General features: G+C 35.5%; 1 protein-coding gene across 1 annotated transcript in view; it reads left to right on the top strand.

Annotated features, from left to right (window-relative positions):
• The first annotated feature begins 720 nt into the window (after positions 1 to 720).
• LOC131154241 (uncharacterized) overlaps positions 721 to 12,015 on the top strand; it is a 63,356-nt gene continuing 52,061 nt past the window's right edge. The window contains exons 1-2 of the mRNA XM_058106889.1: positions 721 to 1,072; positions 1,332 to 1,372. Coding sequence (XP_057962872.1) covers positions 1,002 to 1,072; positions 1,332 to 1,372 — 112 coding nt within the window. The 5' untranslated portion in view covers positions 721 to 1,001. The remainder of the gene's footprint in view (positions 1,073 to 1,331; positions 1,373 to 12,015) is intronic.

Raw genomic sequence — 12,015 nt, 5'->3', positions numbered from 1 at the left:
TTAAGAGTCACATGATTTTTTTTTTTTTTCAGAGGGAAATGAAGTAATACTTGCTAAGGTTGAATCCAAACAATCATGTACATGAAAATTATCTTCTACATGAGCATATGTAATAGAGGGATACTTAAATTGGACAAAAGTAGGGAGGATTGCACTAATTCAATAGATGAATGACCTCGATGCACAAAAAAAAAAAATAGTGACAATGATTGTAGTTAGTACGTAGTTGAAAGACTTTGGGTGCATTTGATTCGTTTTTAATAGTTGTTATAGAAAAAAATTGAAAAAAAAAATTTTATCTTTTCAGCCGTTGTGATAATATGTTACTATAGTATTAGATTTTGCTTTTGCGGATTGAATCATTTTGTAGGTAATTTTTTAACAAAAATAACAAGATAAAAAATGCCATGTAAAGTTAAAACAAAGATAAAATAAAAGTATCCATAAAGTGTCTAAAAAATTAAAAAATGATAAAAGTTATCCAATGGAATTTTTTTTTTCACCAACCAATTTTTAACCTTATAAAATAATAAGATTATTTTTAGAACACCAAAAGTGAGAATAAGAATATAAAAATGAAGTTAAATAGTTATGACTATTTTTTATTTTTATTATAAATTTTAATTTTAATTTTATACATTTATATTTTTATCATCTTAATCATATTTTTAACTGTTATTTGATGAGAAGCTAAATTAGACTTTTAATTTAGTTTATTTTGAATATCAACCAAAAATATTGTTAATTTTCGTTTTTTAATTTTTAATTTTAAGTCGTTGTGATTTACACGAACGGTACTTAATGAAAGCAGGCAGCCGCGCTTGAATCGTATTTTGTAAAGACGATTGCAATCTAAAATACGATTTAACATGGTAAAATCGTCTCCATTGCGATAGCACAGACGAAGCATTTCTTCTTAAACCCTTCAAGGCTTCAATACCAAAACCTCTTCTCGCTTTCTTTATGATCATATCAACAACATAGGAATTCGAAGGTAGCGTATGGCAATCAAACGACTGCAAACGGTTCGCAATCTGTTCAAATCACTGGAGATTCGAGAATGCTCATATCTGTGAGTACACTCTCTTTGTTTGCTATCCGAGAAAAGGAATGAAAGAAAGCAAAGTAGAATCCAAAAGATTTCTTTTCATGCTATTCAAATCACAAAACGTTAACATTTTTCACCTGCAGCGATATAATTTCCTTCGTTTATACATTTTCTCAAGAACTGCAAAATGCAAAAAATGTTTTTTTAAATAAAAATATTCTCTCGGAGTTTAAATTGTATTTTTCCTAGCAGTTTTTGAAGCTGATAGTGTTTAAAATTTCAGCCTTGGGAGCTCAAGAAGCTATTCAAGTGCCCTTGTCAATGGTAAGTTCTCTTGCCACTAATATATTACTTGCTTGTGTGGGTGCAGTATGCCTTTGGACATGTACACTATCATTTCTAATGAGGTGGATGTGGAACCTAAAGTTTTGTAGCCTCACATCAAGAACACCATGGAATAAAATTTGTGTGAAACTGGAATAGGGAATGCAGCAGTTTGCTTAACCAACTCTTGAGTACCAAGCATTGCTGTTTGAGGGCCATTGGGCTTGTGAGAGCTGATGGGAGAGGTTCATAGAGTAAAGAGCCTGAAATCCGAAATTAGGCACTGTGAAACTTGTTGGATAGCTTGATACACACACTTTGATGGGTCCCATTTGTTGCTTAAAATTTTTGGATGGTTGTTGATCTAACGTGTTAGGCAGTTGTGGATTCAAGTCTTGTGATAAGTTCTGTTTCCTGTTTTGTTTTGTTTTTTGTTTTTTATTTTTAATTTTTTTTTTATTTTTGTAATTGTATTGGTGCACCCATTTTATTTTCAATTGTTTACCTTTCCATGTTGGAGGGAGGATGTAATGGTCTTGGACCCAACTCCGGTGAGGTATTGTCCGCTTTGGTTTACTGGCCTCACGGATTTGTCCTACGAAAGACGCTTCACTTAGTTGGAGCTCAAACCCTCCTTATAAGCCCAAGATCACTCTAGTACACATCTAATGTGGGACTGTGACAAACTCTCTCGTCCGATTTTTGACGTCCTCTTCAGAGTGCTCTCCCTAGGACACATTCGACGTGGGACTTTGATAGACTCTCCTATTCGATCTTTGATGTCCTCGTTAAAGTGGCTTACACCTCTATGTAGGATCCACTCACATGATAGTACCCTTGGGGTAGTTCTAATACCAAAGGTGATGGTCTTGGGCCTCTTGTGAGGTATTATCTGCTTTGGCCCACTAGCCTGACAGGCTTGTCCTATAGAAGGCGCTTCACTTAATTGGAGTCCAAACCTACCTTATAAGCCCAAGATCTCCCTAGTACACATCTGATGTGGGACTGTGACATAGGTTCATGACTCACACTTGAGGGGGGTTGTTTGGTTAACTTGATATGCACGGTTCAACTCTTGACAACATATCTAATGTTTTTGAGATTGGTAGTAATCTTACGAAGTCATCTTATGTTTTGCGGAAATGGTGTCATTTTCTTTAGATAGAACAGATGAGTTGATTATGTGAGGCTTGATCAACTTGATCAAGTCAGGCCTTGCGTAAAACTTGTTGGTCCTATGCTTCTAAATGACTTACAACCAACTCCCCCCCCCCCCCCCACCCCCCTTTTTTTCCTTTTTATTTTGTAGACCCATGTTTCAGTAGACCAACCATTGGATTAGGTCCTTAATTTTAACCCATCATGTGTATGAAATAGCAAGTTAATTATAAATTTGGTAGCTTTTTAATGCAATAGAAATAAAAATAAAACACGAATTTGGTGCATGGTATCAAAGATGGATACGTCAATATTTGACTTTTTTTGGTAATAAAAAACACATGGTGGGTGTGAAAAAGCGATTAATTTGATGGTGATCTTACAAAATATGACTTCTACTAAAAATGTTATGATTAGCTAGTTTCATACTTGGTGTCAGATGATCTTGCTCCAAAAGTGATGGAAAGATGTAAGTCTATTTAGTTTAACAACTAGTGTTAGTTGATGTTAGCCCTTACAACAACAACAACACTGCTAGCAACAATTGCTACCTCTGCCACCTCCAAGGCTTAAGTTGCACTAGGTGGGACTGTATAAATCTTTTTTTGCTATTCATGTCTAGGGCCACGTTCTCAAAATGTTAGGAGTGATGTCAAGTCATATTGTAGGTCTGCCCCTCCCCCCTTAACTAAGATCTCACTTGGCAGCTCTTAAGTGCTTATTGCACTAACTCTTATTTTAAGCATTGATGCTTGGTAAGTGTTGTTTGGCATTTTGGCATATTTAAAAAATGCTTATTATATAAATATTTGAAGAAACTTCTTATTTTCAATGGATTTTTACAAGCAATCCATGATGTCTCATAGCACTTCTTATAAGTGTAACTATTACCATGCAGTGGCAAACTTGTAATCTTGGTGATGTAGGACAAGTATGGAAATTTATATGTAGAGGTAGAATTGAGAGAATTAGAAGAAAAAAAACAGCAGAACCTGCGGGAGAGAGGGAGACAGGGTGGGAAACTGCAATCTAATTCAAACAATAACTGTTCAATAACTTACATGTCCAACACTTATACTCACTACTAACTAAAGCTCATATTTACATAAAATCCCAATAAAATAAGAAATTACAAAATAACCCCAAAGTACTTAACTACACAAAATAAGCAAAACTGCAATCTGATTCAAACAATAATTGTTCAATAACTTACCCCAACACTTATACTCACTACTAACTAAAACACATATATACATAAAAGCCCTAATACAACATGAAATTACAAAATAACCCCAAAGTACTTAACTACACAAAATAAGCCTAAATTGGCTACAACAACAATGACAACAATAAGCCTTAAGTCCTACTAGGTGGGGTTGGCTACATGAATCCTTTTCCGCAAATTCACCCGATCGAGAGCGTTTTCCTCTATTAGATTAAGGGCTATTTAATCCTTTCTCATTACCTCATTCCAAGTAATTTTAAGCCTACCCTTACTCCTTTTTTTCATACTAGAAACAATAACTAACTCACTCCTCCTCATAGGTGCTTTACTAGGCCTATGTTTCAAATTCCCAAACCATTTAAGTCGTGCCTCCCTTATCTTGTCTTCGACTGGTGCTATGCTTAAATTATTGCATGTATACTCGTTTCTTGTTTTATCTTTTAATGTTATACCACTCATCCACTTTAACTTTCACATTTTAGTAACTTTTACATTTCTAATTTTTTTTTTTTTTAATTTTAAGGGTATTCTATGACCACACAACTCGCCTGACGCACTCTTCTATTTTACCCAACTTTTTAATTCTATGTACTACATCTTCTTTAATTTCCTCTTCAACTTGCATAATAGATCCAAGATATCTAAATCTATTAGTGCTATTAATTTCTTGATTATCAAGTTTAGTCTTCTCTCCACTATTGCTCTTTACATTGTTGAAATTACATTTTATATATTCTGTCTTATTCCTACTTTCCCTAAACCTTTAGACTGTAATGTGGTTCTCCGAAGTTCTAACATAGATTCCATTCCACTCCTACTATCATCAATCAACACAATATTATGTGCAAACAACATACATCAAGGGATCTCATTTTGGATATTCTTGGTAAGTTCATCAATCACTAAAGTAAAAAAATAAGGATTCAAAGTAGAACCATGATGTGCACTTATTGTGATTGGAAAATCTCTAGGTTCCCCTCTTACAGTCCTAAAGTTAGGCACTACTATTATACATATCCTTAATGACCTCAGTATATCTACTACATACCCTGTCATGTACTTGTTTTTGGTGTGTGACTGGCCGTGACTCCATCTAAAATCCAATGGAGTCGCTAGGATTAGGCAAGAATTTGTTTTACAAACCTGTCATTTGGAAAGAAATGCCAATTAAGAGTAAACATTTGTTGAAAACACAAGATATATATTTCATGAGGAACTAAAAACGTTTTCGATTCAGTGTCAAGCTCTTTACAGTGGGCTGTATGTTATATACATAATTTTTTACACTCCCTAGTCTATATACATAACAGCCAAAAACCGAACACATGCGTAGTATCCTTCTTGTCTCCCTGCCAACCTGTAGTACATGTCAAAAATAGTAGTCTCTTGGAGAACTTAACAAGTGTAGCTCTCCTTTAGTTCAAACTTGAAATTATTGAGGAATAGGGTGAGCAACCACAAGCTTTGTAGACATTCTTAATTCCTCCTTATTCAAATAAGGATTTCAATGCTTAAAATATGATTTCTTACATGCATGCATAATCATAAGGTGCTTGAATACACTTATTTAAAGCAATATGCATGAACACACTCTTTATTTAAAGCAATCTGTTCATCTAAAGTTACCATTGCAAAACATCCAAATAGCATGAAATACACATTTTTTCTGAACATAGCAGAGCTGTCCCTACTAAGTGCATAGTTTATCTTAAACAAGTGCCAAATTCTAGCTTGGCCAACCACCGCCTAACGTGGAAATACCCTTCAGAGGTCCCAAGGGATACACAATCCCTACTTGCTCAATTCCACACTATCACAGCCACAACACCACATGTTGCCATCTATTTCACACAATAACAATTCAACATATGCATACACTAGCTTTGTCATAGCAAGTAAAACCATCATCCTATAAGATGAATATCTATCACATGAAAATTTCTCAACTAAACAAGATATGCAACTATGATAACCAAAGAAAACATATATGACTTATGCAGCCATATCAAGTAATTAGAGATAACAAGCTTAAATCTTTCTTGTTGGGATTACTTTATGCAATTTTCTACCCTTGTTTCCTTTGAATACCCAAAATTCCTAGGTGAATAAATGAAACCTAAGAACACTTACCTTGATTTTGAGTTTCTTCAACTTAGTTTAAATTTCCTTCTGAATTCCCTGTATTTTCTCTTGATTTTCTCTAAATTTTCTTGATTTTCTGGAGAGTTATCTCTTCCCTCCTCTCTCTCTCTAGAACTATGGTTTACAGCAAGAGTTTGTGGTTTTTTTTTTTTTGTGTTGAGACTGCTCTGCAGGGCTGAAAGGGTCAAGACAGCAGCTACTTGCTTCCAGCTGCTTGCCAAGTGTCTTCTTCTAGGCTGGAAACATGGCAGGACTGCAGCAGCTGGTGGAAACAGGGGTCCTACAGTGCTGCCATCTGTGTGCTACATGTCGTCTGCTGGTTTGTAGTGCTGCCACGTGTCACACCTGGTTCATCTTGTTTGTTTTTTTCCCTCTCTGCCCTAACTATTATGTTCTTTGTGTTTTAGCATCTCCTTTATAGTTTTCTTTCGTCTAAGCCCTTCCTACCGCTAATAAGTCAAGTGGAATTCCCAGTATTAGTTAACAGAATTCAATTAATGAATAACATGGCTAGTATGAATTTTTTTTAATACAAAACAGAGCAAGTCATGCTAATTTATTACAATAGTTTAAATTTACTGTGGTCTAAAGGGTATGGTTATCAGTTATCACAACTCTCTTCCCCTTGAGAAAATTTTATCTGACCTTAGGCTGCAAACAAATAAGGATATCTTTCAGCTATGTCAATTTCTAATTCCCAGGTTGCTTCTTTGATGCCATGGTGTTGCCATAGTACCTTGACCAAAGGAATAATCTTTTTCCTTGGGACCCTTTCTTTCTTTTCAAGAATCCAGGTAGGATTTTCTTCATAACTGACATCCTCCCTTAATGGAGTGTTGGACCATTCAAGAACATGACTCAGATCCAGTTCATACTTCTGAAGCATTGAGACATGGAAAGCATCATGAATATGAGCTAATTTAGATGAAAACCTAAATTTATATGCTGCTTTCCCAACTCGTTTGACAATTTGAAATGGCCCAACAAAATGAGGTCGTAGTTTCCCCTTATTCCCAAATCTAAAAATCCGCTTTTGAGGTGACACCCTTAGGAATAAGTAGTCTTGGACTTGAAATTCCAGTGGCCACCTTCTTTTATTAGCATAACTCTTTTGTCGGCTTTGGGCTGTGAGGATATGTTTTCTTACTTGCTTAATCTTCTCAGTTGTTTCTTCAATTAAATTTGGACCAAGCATTTGATTTTCCCTATCTCTGCCCAACACACCAGTGATTTACAAGGCTTCCCATATAGAGGTTCATAATGTGCCATATTTATACTCGATTGGAAACTGTTGTTGTAGGAAAATTTTACTAAAGGTAGACGCTCACTCCAACTTCCTTTGAAGTCTAGAATGCAGCCCTTAACATATCCTCTAAGACCTGAATTATTCTTTCAGATTGGCCATTTGTTTCAGGATGATAGGTAGTGCTGAATTTAATTGTGTGCCTATAGCCTTTTGGAAACTTTGCCAAAATTGAGGGGTAAATCTTGGAACTCTATTTGAGATAATGGACAATGGAATCCCATGTAGCCGTACAATTTCTTTTATATACAAATGACTTAGCCTTCCAGGTGAATTTGAAATCTTGAAGGTTAAAAAGTGAGCTGATTTTGTCGAACTATGCACAACAACCCACATGCTATTGGTAATGGTTGTAATAAACCCATGGACTTTTGTTGTTCAACTTTCACTTGTTTATAAGTTAGACATTTTATCACAAATTCTCTCACGTCCTTCTTCATACTTGTCCGCCAAAATTACTTTTTTAGATCTCTATAAATCTTAGTGCTGTTGGGATGGATTATGTATCTAGAGCAATGTGCTTCCTGCAAAACTTTCTTTTTCAAATCATGTAGAACACAAAGCCTACCCGAATATCGAAGTCCTCCATCAGAAGATTTTTGTCCATCCTTTGGAATGTGTACCCTCTTCTATACCTCTCAATATTTTTTGAAATTGAGGGTCCTACACTTATCCTTAGATATTTTGCTCTAGCAAAGTTGGTTGTGCCCTTAAGTTATATATACAAACTTTATCTCTTTGCATTGTCGTTTGCAAGTTAGAAGAATCTATTGTCTCATACATTTTCCACCTTCAAATTTTCGAGTTATTTGCCTTACCTGGATGATAATGGAGTTCAAAGTCAGTTTTCCAAATGCTCCACCCATCTTGCTTTGTCTTAAGTTCAATTCTTTCTGAGTAAAGAGATATTTGAGGCTTTTATAGTCTGAATATACTTCAAAATTCCGTACAAGTGTGAATGACATAATTTTAATGCAAACACAACAGCAGCTAATTCCAAGTCATACGTTGGATAATTGTGCTCATGTGACTTTAATTGTTGTGATCCATACGCAACCACCTTTTCCTTTTGCATCAACACACATCCCAGTCCATTCAAGGAAGTATTTGTATTGACTACATGGCAATCCTTGTATTTGGAAGAGTTAGTATTGGGGCTGTTGTCAATCGATGCTTTAATTCTTGAAATGCTTTTTCACATTCTTCACTCCACACAAATTTCTTTCCTTTCTTGTCAACTTAGTCAATGAAATTGCTATTCTAGAAAAATTCTGCATAGATCTGAGATAATATCCTGCCAAACCTAGGAAACTACAAATTTTGGCCACATTGTTAGGGGTTCCCAACTCAATACAACCTCAACTTTAGAAGGATCAATATATAACCCATCCTTGGTTATGACATGACCAAAAAACTTCACGCTAGTTGTCCATAACTCACATTTCTCCTGTTTAGCATATAACTGATGCTCATGTAATATTTGTAAAGCCAATTGCAAGTGTTGTTCATTCTCTTCTAAGTCTTTGAATATATCAAAGTATCATCGATAAAAACTATAAAACTCGATTCATCATATCCATGAAGATAGCAGGTGCATTGGTAACCCCAAATGGTAACATAAGAAACTCTTAATGACCATATCGTGTACATAATGCCATCTTTGGAATGTCTGATTCCCGAATTCTTAGTTGATGATAACTTGATCGCAAGTCAATCTTTGATTAATGTTGGAATCCTGCCAATTGATCAAATAGTTAATCAATTCTTGGAAGTGGATATTGATTCTTGATAGTAAACCGATTCAACTTTCTATAATCAATGCAAAGCCTCAAGGACCCATCATGTTTCTTAGTAAATAATACCAGTGCACCCCATGGTGATACATTAGGTCAAATAAATCCCTTGTCGAGGAGATCTTGTCGTTGCACGTTAAGTTCCCTTAGGTCATCTGGAGCCATTCTATATGGGGCAGTCATTATAGGTTCCGTCGCAGGCACCAAATCAATAGTAAACTCAATCTCTCACTTTGGAGGCATTCCCGGTAAATCATTTGGAAAAATAGCTGGAAATTCGTCAACTATGGATAAAGAAGTTTGGGTTTCATTAACTTGTGTACTTTCTTTCATTGTTGCTACAAACCCTAGACATTTGCCAAAATTCCATCCTTTCACAAGCAACCCAGATGTCATGAGAGCTTCTTAGTTTGGTCTCCATGGAAGGAAACTATCACTCCTTTTGGATCTCTGAGTACTACTTTCTTGTGGAAACAATCAATAAGTGCATGATAAATGGATAACTGCTCCATTCCTAGGATTACGTCATAATCCATAATCTCCATGATTAATAAGTCAACTAGAAACATGGTCTTAATTTCCACGAAATTGTCGAAATTTTTGGTTTCTGTCACCCTCGAAACCAAAATGGCAGTCAATTTTTGTCTTGCATAATTTCTATCGAAACCTCAACGAATCATCCGAAATTTATTGAAATCTCGAAATTTTAGCGAAACTTGTTGAAATTTTAACGATGCAATGAAATTTCCTCAAAATTCAAATGAGAGATTTAGGAGTGAAGTGAAATTTCTCTCTTAATTTATTTTTCTTAATTTTATTGAAACAAAATATTATTACAAGTGATTTTGAAATTATATTAAAAAATAAACTTACAACAAAATTTTATTTAACCACTCATGCCTAAATGATCATTATTTGTATAATAAATAATATTTAAATGATTTATGAATTTCATTTGTATTAAATGAATATGTTTAATGCACATTATCTTACAAATACATTTGATACAGATACTGTATTACAACTTTTCTACCTCATACACAGCATAAATGTATTTAACTTGTAATATATAAGTCCTAAAACTTACATTATTATGTCTATTAATCATTTCTATAGTTTCGCAAAGAATTCCATGCTTTACTACTAATTTCTGTTATTTTTTCAAATTGAAATAGAAATTTCCGTACTTTTGGAGCTTTGAAATTTGAGTTGAAATCGAAATTTAAGACCTTGATTGGAAAGTCATGTTCATCAATGTGTGAAATGCAATTTCGGCATATTTTGTTCACATTTATAGTCTTCCCTACAGGTGAAGCAACACACAGGACACTACTCAAATGTTTAGATTCTAAACACAACATATTAGCAAAGGATGCAACAATGTAGGAGTAGGTAGAACCATAATAAAACTCTTTCCTAAGTGTTGTGTAAAAGAATCATACCTTCCACGTTCGATAGCATTACTTGCCTCCTCATTTGTTTGCTCTGCATGATTCCCATGGGGGATGTGCAATGGCATAAAATCTTCCTTGCACCTTATTCTCTGGTTCCTTCCCATTTCCCTTATATGAAGCTTCAATCTTAGATGGATTTGCACGAGCATTCAGCTGGGTTGGTTGCACTAAAGATCGAGGAAAACTGGAACCTGGGGAAGGATATGGTTGATAAGGTCAAGGAAAAAAGAATTGAGTTTCTGGGTTTTGTTGTCTTTGTGGTATCACAGGAGATTGAGAGGTAGGACACTCCCTCATTTTATGCCCTTCTTGTCTTCACCCACAACACCTACGGAAGGGGCCGCTGATTTGAGCACTTTGTTGTGGTGCTGGAGAGGCCTTTGGCTTCTTTCCGGCTGATCGGGATTGGCTAAATGAAGACCTTTTCTTCTATTCATAAATTTTCTGAGTGTCTTCAATGTCTTGCTCTACCAAGGCAGCCCTTTCTACTATTTCTCCTATCTGAATCCTTGGGGCCACAAGTTTAGACCTAATAGTAGGTCTTAGTCCCCTTTCAAACTTTCGAACCTTTAATTCCTCAGTGCTGACAAGTTTGGTCCAAACCTTGATAATTCAGTGAATTTGCTTTCATATTGGCTAATAGACAAGTTCCTTTGAGTCAATTGCATAAATTCCTGTAATTTGGCTTCTTGGAATGCCTTTCAGAAATATTTCTCATTGAAAATTGTTTCAAATTCAGCCCAGCTCATAGCCTCAACATCTCTTACCTGTTGCACAGATTCCCACCAATGGTCAGCCTCACTTTCAAATAGAGAACTAGCAATGATAACTTTTTACTCATCTAGAATTCTAAGCATCAAAAAGTTTCTTGACTTTTCACAGCCAGTTTTCTGACTCCAAAGGTTCTAAGTTCCCTGCAGAGCTGGTAGGGTTTAATTTCTTAAACTCCTTCAACATATTCATTCATTTTTGGACAATTGTCTCTTCTAGCACTTGCTCCACTGTTGGCTGTTGATTCAGCTTACTTTCATGGTTATTTTGCTGAGCCAGCTGATTATTTTGAGTCATCATAGCTATAGCTTGATTAGTGCTCTGCAAGGCTGCGTAAATTCCTTCTAAACCCTCAGATTGTCTTGAAACATTCTGCTCTGAATTGACACCCTGTTGTGAGAAGTTGGACCACCCCTTTGTCTCATTCTCCTTGAAAGAAAAGAAAAATATCAAGTATTTTCATGCATCATGAAATATTTCCATGGACATGTAGTCATTGACTAAGCTACACAACTGGCTGTATTCATTAGACTTATGCGTATCCCTTACTTTGCTTAGCATAATCTATAAATGATCTAACCACATGCAAGTCAAAGGACCTTAGGACCCACACACGTGCTACTCAAATTCATATTATCTTGCCCCCTTTTCCTTTAAGTAATGCCCAATGTAACCAAAGCTCTAATACCACTCTGTCACATCCCTGTTTTTGGTGCGTGACTGGCTGTGATCCATCTAAAATCCAATGGAGTCACTAGGCCCAGGCAAGAATTTGTGTTATAAACCCGTCATTTGGA

Source organism: Malania oleifera, chromosome 4, assembly GCF_029873635.1.
Source record: "Malania oleifera isolate guangnan ecotype guangnan chromosome 4, ASM2987363v1, whole genome shotgun sequence".
Taxonomy (NCBI): domain Eukaryota; kingdom Viridiplantae; phylum Streptophyta; class Magnoliopsida; order Santalales; family Ximeniaceae; genus Malania; species Malania oleifera.
This window is presented reverse-complemented; position numbering and strand designations above follow the sequence as displayed.